Here is an 8,510-nt window from a genome sequence, read left to right on the forward strand (position 1 = left end):
AAGATCGATCTATCTATCCTGATTGATTAATTGTTGGCGATTGTGGATCCTCGTCCCTGATCATTTAATCTGAAAGCGAAGTACAGTAAGAATCCTGGAATGAACCCGCCCTGTGATACTGTCTGCTCAAAGTTGTACTCATGTATAACATTCTTAAAAACGCATGTTAGCATGTTTACGATCTTGTAGGTTTCAAGGAATATTGTTACCGTTAAACTCCTGAAAGATCTGATTTTAAAATCTTAAAATTTATATCAAAATACTGTCTCATTTTTCCAGAATATGATTTTGGTTTGATTTTAACCATTTGTATTTTAAGTTGCTAAACTCTGATTGGTGCACCATCCTTTTTTTTCTCTCTTCCGAAAATCAGTCGCACCTGCTTCAAAATAAATAAAAAGGAAAAAAAATTGGCTGTTGATGTTTCATCTTTCACATTCAATATTCAGACATAAATGAGACATGACGTCACAAATGTTTCTGTTTTCACTTCATACAAATGTTTGTTTTTTTATTTAAAACAATCAACTGTGACTTAATTGGATTCATCCTCATCCTGCCGAGTTTGAATAGTTCTGACGCTGGTCTCAGGAAACTCAAGATTCATGTGAATCATACCAACACAGAACTTTACTACACCAGCTGCTATTTTAATACACTGGGCCAAAATGTTTACAGTGCAGTTTACTGTATCAGTGTCCTGCCGAGCGACGCAGACGTTTTCTACCTGCAGACCTGAAAGATAAGAACAACAAACTGAAGACACGATTAACTCGGGAGGCCGAAGCTCGAGAGAGGAAAAACATGGCGGATAGACACAAAGATCACAGACGGTGTGAGAGAGCGGCGGCGGCGGCGTCATCCTCAGGCGAAGATGGTCTCCTCGCGTCGCTTCTTGGTCAGGATGGTCCCGGGTTTGTGCTGCGCTTCGGGGTGGTTGGTGAGCTCGGGGGGGCAGGTGGAGACCGGGCTCTCCATGAAGGCCTGCTTCAGGTCGTAGAACACGGCCGAATCCTCCTTGGTGAGGAACGTCAGGGCCATGCCGCTCTTACCAGCACGACCAGTACGACCGATACGATGGATGTAGTCTGGAGGAGGAGGAAGATTGTGTGTTAATTATACTTAACAACAATATTCTTTTCAACAAATGAACATGGAACATCGACGATGACCGCGGCCTCTTACCTTCGATGTTCTTGGCCATGTCGTAGTTGAGGACCATCGACACGTCGTGGATATCGATACCACGACCGGCGACGTCAGTGGCCACCAGAATGTCTTTGGCTCCGGCCTTGAGGTTGGACAGAGCAAACTCTCGCTGCTCCTGACCTTTGCCGCCGTGCAGCGTGCAGGCGTTGTACTGTGGAACGGAGGAGGAGACGAGTTCAGGTTCGATTCTGTTGTGTACGTTAATGTCAAACAAACATCACACAGTGAAAAGTTCTTTTGGCGACTTACTCCCATCTTCTCCAGAGACTTGGCCAGCACGTCGCAGCCCTTCTTCTGGTTGACGAAGATGATGATGGGCGGCTCGAAGCCGCGCGACAAAACCTCCAGCAGCTTCTTCCTGCATCACACACACACACACACACACACACACACACACACGCACACGCGCTCAGTACGTTGCAGATAGAAAACAGATATTTGGTGCGTTTTGTTTTTCACGGTGTGTGTTGCATCTCTCTACCTCTTCTCTCCCTCGGACATAAGCAGGACCTTCTGCTCCACTCTCTCGTGAGGTTTACCGGCAGAACCGATGTAGACGACGGCAGGACGTCTCAGGTAGCTGCGGGCTAACCTCTCCACCGCCGGAGGCATTGTCGCCGTGAACATGACCGTCTGCGCGGGGAAATCAAACACACAGTTAGAGAGCGAACGCCTGGCTCCTACAGGGGATCATAAAAAGAACCTGACAGATTAGCTCACCTGTCTGTATTTATGTTTTCCAGATTCAAAGTTCATTATCATCTTCTCTGGGTCCTCCGCCTCGTCCGTGTCCGGCTTCTGGTTGGTCACGGGGATGTACTCCAGGATCTTCTGGACGTCGGGCTCGAAGCCCATGTCGATCATGCGGTCAGCCTCGTCCAGCACCACATAGGTGCAGCGGCCCAGGACCAGGTAGCGGTTCTCCAGCACGTCGATCAGACGACCGGGGGTGGCGATCACGATCTGTCCGACGGGGGAGGGAGAACACGGAGAGAACACGTTAGTGGGTCTGACGTCATTAGGGCTCCGAGCGCGTGAGGCCTGGTTGTCAACAAAGGAATTATTATTTTTCTTTGTCCGAACAAATCGTCCTTTTGATGGCTGTTGAAAAATTTGACACACCGCCAAAACCCCCAGCCTAACTCCGATGTAGATGAATGAAATTTGGTAAGCATGTGTATCGTGGAATGACCTACGAAAAAGTCTGTAGCCGTCATGACCTCCGACCAACAGGAAGTCCGCCATTTTGATTTTAGTGTGCAAATTCTTTTTTGGGCGACATTTTCGACCAGATTTCACACAAGCAACTTCAGACTTGGTGCATGTCATGGTCGACCTATGGGATCAAAAGCTATCAAAATCCTGACTTTTCGTTGTAAGCCCCTTGCCGTGACGACATGAAACAGGAAGTTGCTTCTAATCAAAAGGTACATGCTTCATTCTGACCGAAAATTGTCAGGCATGATAACTGTCCCACCCTCGACACATCTATAACGTGCCCGTTTGCAAGCAGAAAGGAAAAAATCATATAGAGTCAGTGAGTAGTTGTAGTCGACACCCTGTTTTTAAATCTGTATCAGTATTTCAGAAAAAGGTTTGCTTGATTCAATTTCTAGATGAAGATTTTCCTGTTTGCACTGTGCACGATGAAACAGACGAAGATCTCTAGATGTAATACTTTGATACAGGAGAAAGCATAAGGAGCATTTTATCTGTTATTTTCAGGCAGATTTCAGGATGTAGGATATAAAGATTCATTCACAAAAGCAACATAGTGTAATGCCGCCACGTTCCTGATTCACAGGCTGAAGACGGATGTGTGTTTTCGCTGGATGAAAACTTTTACGCCCTCAGTTAAATCATGTCGTCACTGTTTCGGGTGTGTAGTAGTTGCAGATGTTTCACCTCGCAGCCCATCCGGAGGCGGAAGCCCTGGTCCTCTCGGGAGATTCCTCCGATCACGGCCACCGTTCGGATGCCGAGCGGTTTGCCGAACTTGATGGTTTCCTCCTCGATCTGCTGCGCCAGCTCTCGAGTTGGGGCCAGGATCACGGCATAGGGACCCTGGTCCGAGTCTTCGATCCTGCAGCGATGGAATGTAACAGGTCGATATGTGTGTAGAAATACATACGAGCCAGAAAATTGTGAAAACCTTTGTAATCACAAAATACATCATCAGTGAATTTATTAAAATCATAGATGGTTTGTACCTCTCGATCTTTGGCAGTGTTGTGATCCAGACAAGCAGTGGAATCAGGAAGGCAGCTGTTTTACCGCTGCCTGTCTCAGCCACGCCGATGATGTCACGGTTCTGTAAGCCAATAGGAATGGCCTGCCGCTGAATAGGTGTCGGATCCTGGGTTTCGAGAAGGGAAAAAGTATCATCATTAGCAATTGAATTACTTCACCCAGAGACATTTGTTGTGCACTTGAATTTTTAAAACAAATTACTTAACGACGAACTAGATCATCAGGACAAAAGAATTAATTATTTCCACATTTAAACTTTGAATCAGAAAACTAATAAAGTAGTAAAACTCAAAGATTCAAAAGATCCACAAACTCAAAGAAAATCAAACATTGGTATGTGACCCCCTCGGTGATCTGACCTTGTAGCCGCACTTTTCGATGACCTCCAGGATGTGATCGGGCAGCGAGTACTCCTTCCAGTTCCTGATGGGGTTGGGGATCTTCCCGCCCTTGGTGGTGATGCTGTAGTCCTCTCGGAAGATTCTCCAGTCTCTGTCCGTCATCTCGTCAAGTTTCTTCTGGGACCAGTGTCGGTCGTCCCAGCGCTGCTTGGCCTCCTTCTTACGCATCTTCTTCAGTCTCACCCTGGAAGGAGGAGAGAACGATCAGGGACAGTTTGGACGTAGAAGTGAAGAGTTTTGTTGACTCGGTACGAATATTGTGTAAACTTCACTGCCTTTGTGGTTTCACTCACTCTTCCTGCTCCTTCTCTTCCAGCGTTCGCCTTTTCTCCATCAGGTCGCCGTAGAAATGCGACTGGTCCCGTTTCTGCTGCTTCAAGTCGATGCCGGCGATGAAGCCTCGTCCGTACAGCTGCACTGAATGCTTTTCTTTGTAACTTGGGAGACGGATAGTAAAGTTTGAAACCTGCTTTGATTCGAGAGATACACACACACGTTCGAACGATACGTTTCTGCAGACTCACATCGGGTTGTAGTCGACCGACGTGTCTTCGGAAGCGTCCCACTCGAACACAAACTTCCTGTCGTTCAGATGACGTGTTCTCCGACGTTTCTTGAGTCCGCCCAGGTAACGCTCCTGTAAGGGTTAGATATTGATGCAAATTAATCAACCAATCAATCATCCATCGCTGCCTACCCAGTGCCAGGTCGCAGTTACACATCACAGATCATTATATCTTAAGCAACAAACTTTTTTCCCCCGGGGACAAACCTTGATGGCGTGAAGCTCTTTGCTTTTATCTTTCTCCTCCCTGAGCTTTTGTCGTCCATCGTCTTCTTCGTTCCCGTTGTTCTCGCGCTCCATTCGCTCCCTGCGCTCTCGCCTCTCCCGTTCTTGGGGATCCTCTGTGATCACGTACCATCATATTATTAACTTAAAATGATTCACAATAACAACAAAACATTGATCCATAACCGAAGGAACCGAGGCCAATACACACCCATCATCTTTCTTCCAATGTCCTGGAACATCCTCCTCTTCTTCCTCTCCTCGTCCACCAGCCTCCTCCTGTCCTCCGTCTGTTGCGCCCGCCGCTTCAGAGCCTCGGCCTCCCGTTCTGCTTTGGACAGGAACTTGGGCTGAAAAGGAAAAATTACAATTCAAGAGACAAAAAAATATATAATCTTGGGTCTAAAAAGAAAAAAAGAACATGTAGGGATTTGCTCACCTTTGCCTCTGCTTCCTCTTCTGCCTTCTTCTTGGCCAGAAGCTCCTCTAACGACAGCGGCTGGGCCTGCACACGAGCAAACATGGCTTTAAATAAAACAACAACAACCCGAGAGTCCATCTAATTTAAGATTCAGTCAAACGAAATTCATACTTTCTCTTTCTTCTTTTTCTCATCTTCCTCCTCTTCCGCTTTGATATCCTTCTCCCTCTTTAACCTGGACTTTGGTGAGAGACTCCTTCAAACGAGACACAAAAATAACAACAACAATCCTTTATTCATTGTTTTCTTTTATCTTGGCGCATTGATCCAGAACAAAATGTTCGCTATAACAAAACCTGACTTCGACCATATTCAACGACCCACATGCAACACATTATGATCATACCTCCAACACTTCATTCATCTAAGTCAGGTGGTCAAAGATAGGAAAGATTCCCATGTTCACGACTTGCTCACAGGACAAGCTACAGTGTGAGGTTTCATAATACTTTGCATTGACAGTACAACAACATATCCGCTATTAATTATGAGTTATGTTACTTCCACAGACTGTGGCCGACATGAGGCGTCAATATCTGTTAGGTTTTGTTGATATAATTTGATATAAGTAAAAAGTTTCCCTGTCATTTGTACAACCTGGATGTTGACGTGAAAATGATTTATAAGTTGTTAATGTCAATGATCATTTTCAGACGTCTGTAGAAAAAAAACACCACAAGGTAAGGCTGTCATAAATTATAGGATAAGAAATTCTCTCTTTTAGTGAAGTTTAAAGAAATTAAATCGGTGTACCTGGATCTCCTGCCACGATCTTTATCACGTCGATGTCCCTCTCGGTCCTTGCGACTTCTGTCTCTGTCCTTTTCTCGCTCTTTGTCTCGGTCCTTGTCCTTCATGCGACGGTCTCTGCGATCATGAAACAAATCAAGTACAACGTTTACATGTTTTTTATTCAGCAACAGACAAACGAGGAAAAAATTAAAACAGAAGCCAAGTCAGACAAGATTATTAAATTTTTACCTTTCTGCAGATTTGGAGCGATTTCTTTCACGAGGTTGCCGTTTGCGTAAAGGTGAGACCTTACGATCTCGCTCTCGTGAGCGGCTGCGTGGTTTCCTCTCTCGGTCTTTGGTCCCCGAGGTTTCTGCATCTTTTTTGTCAGTGGAGTCGGCTGCCATCTGCAAACACACGGGGAATTTTTCAATTACATGGGTTCAATGAACAGTGCACAGTTATACTGTTATGACACAGCCAAGGGAAGAGTTTAAGTTTGCCTTGGACAAAATATTAAAAAGTCAATGTATTGAATTTAGTGATAAAACAGTTAAAATACATTATTAATGTTGTGTATAACACCTGAAGGTAGTTTCTCATCTGTGGCACTTTGTTGTTGCAGATCACAGATCATATTTACTATATTGCAAAATCTGAGCATCCAAAAGTGAGATTTTGAACAGATATTAATCTGAAAACATGAAGACATCAAAATGAATGATTGCTATTACGGAATTCTACATTCATATAATTTGAAAAGAATCAATACACTACTAAAAGGGAATGCACGTACACGTCATCTCGGCCTTTCACGATTATTATCTGATCAAATTTTCATACCATACATGAATATGAAATCAATCATTTTTCATTGACCTCAATAACAGCCATTGTGTTTGTGGACATAAACATTAATGTCATTGTGTTTGTGGACATAAACATTAATGTCGACAACAGTCCAGCAAAGTCTCGCTGCTTTCTGTCCTCTCATCTGTTCTCATCGTCATTCGTCACCTCATTATGATTAATAAATAAATCACTGGTTTGATTTATTAAATGTGAGAAAATATGGATTTCTTGAGTATTTTTCTAATTGGCACCATGTCTTTGTTGTGTCCTGAACCGTGAAGTCCAAACTTTGGACCACATTTCTCTCAGCAGCGACACGAATCGTGCAGGACGTCGACGATGATATTGTTTATGGCAACATATCGTGCAACAAAGGGTAAGTTATCGTGACAGACCTGATGTCAGCACTCACTCCGCTCCTTCTTGAACTGTCTCAGACCCAAACGTTCTGGGACCGACGTCTTCTAGTCTTTCAGTTGAAATGTATCGTTCGCCCACCAACAGTTTAAAGACACTTTAGCTCAACAACTCAACAAAACAAACTCGAGCAGCTCGAGACTCTGCAGAATCAATACAGAGGATAGTGTGAACAAGCTAGCTCCTAGCGTTAGCTAACTACTTAGCTAAAAAAGCTAATCGTCTTCAGTACACCGCTGCGATAACGTGCAACATTAAACCCTCCATGTAAGTCATGTGATTACAGGTAATAAACGACAGATGCGTGGTTTGTAGTCAACATTGTTTATAACTTACCTTTTTCCACTTGTCAACAAACTACTTGCGATCTCTCTACGCTTCAAGAAGACGCCATAACGAGCCGACACGAGCTGAATGGAGCGCGGGGTTGTGGGAAACGTAGTGTTTCCGGTTACTTTGCAGAGTGGCGGGAAATGGGCGGGAACCGGCTTTTAAACTACATTTCCCTGCGACGCGGGTGGATTTTCCTCAGGGCCCCGGTTGTTTGGCACACGGACACCTAAATGCCTGAGCAAAAATAAACGTCAACATTTCCCATTTCGTGACACAAGGTGGCGCCCGCGTCACAAGTTACCGCCTGACGAAAAATAAAACGAGACTTTCAGTGGAGGCGAAAGATAAAGTTTTCCCAACCAGAAGTTTGACACTGAGAAGTTTAATGTTGTTTTCAAAAACACAATTTTACTCGTGAAACCTTTATTTGATTTATGAATTTGGTTTCAATTGTCCTGACAGTTGTCAGACTCCATAATAACCATATTTAATGTAATACTCTTTATTCGGTACCATTCCATGTATAGTATATTTCCGTGAAATACATATATATTTATGCATATTTATTAGTAATAAAAAGCACAGCCAATGCGGCTGCGCCTTCTGTCCATGGGACTATGAATCTTCCTCACCACTGCTGTTCAGCAACCGAAGCCTGTAAAGACAAAAAAAAAGACAAAAAGGTTCCTTATAGAAATTAAAATTGTAGGCATATGAAGATGTATCAGCACAGAGGCCAAGTAGTTGGACAAATCCATATTGACGTGGACAGAAAGGTCAAACCTATGACCCGAAAGAAGACGATATGTCTGCATTAGGATCCAGGCTTATCAGTCTGTCGTCGGCCACAGACGATACAGTGCAGCCGTCAAATACATTTGTCTGCTCAGAACCACTTTAAAAAACACAAACCCTCTGCAGCACCTTAACATCCAAGAAAGCGCCGACACCAAACCTCATTTTTTCCCTGTAATCTAAACCGCCCTGTCGTGTCCACGTGAGCGAGCACGCACTCTTTCTGCAAACAGATGAAAGACATTGGAGA

At 44.2% G+C, this 8,510-nt stretch overlaps 1 protein-coding gene across 2 annotated transcripts; it reads right to left on the reverse strand.

Annotated features, from left to right (window-relative positions):
* Positions 1–477: 477 nt before the first annotated feature.
* On the reverse strand, positions 478–7,624 carry ddx23 (DEAD (Asp-Glu-Ala-Asp) box polypeptide 23). 2 transcript variants are annotated; one of them, XM_035643901.2, is made up of 18 exons: positions 7,469–7,624; positions 6,113–6,270; positions 5,885–5,998; positions 5,243–5,327; positions 5,090–5,155; positions 4,862–5,000; positions 4,633–4,766; positions 4,385–4,497; positions 4,154–4,297; positions 3,819–4,044; positions 3,420–3,565; positions 3,115–3,292; positions 1,930–2,172; positions 1,691–1,842; positions 1,459–1,567; positions 1,186–1,360; positions 833–1,088; positions 478–735 (listed from the first exon to the last, which is right to left on the reverse strand). In XM_035643901.2, the coding sequence occupies exons 2-17, from the start codon at positions 6,268–6,270 to the stop codon at positions 865–867; spliced, it is 2,406 nt and encodes an 801-aa protein (XP_035499794.1). In that variant the 5' UTR covers positions 7,469–7,624; the 3' UTR covers positions 478–735; positions 833–864. The 2 variants fall into 2 exon arrangements, with proteins under 2 accessions (XP_035499794.1, XP_035499793.1); XM_035643900.2 differs by having other exon boundaries at positions 478–1,088.
* Between the last annotated feature and the right edge of the window lie 886 nt (positions 7,625–8,510).

Source organism: Scophthalmus maximus, chromosome 3, assembly GCF_022379125.1.
Source record: "Scophthalmus maximus strain ysfricsl-2021 chromosome 3, ASM2237912v1, whole genome shotgun sequence".
NCBI lineage: Eukaryota > Metazoa > Chordata > Actinopteri > Pleuronectiformes > Scophthalmidae > Scophthalmus > Scophthalmus maximus.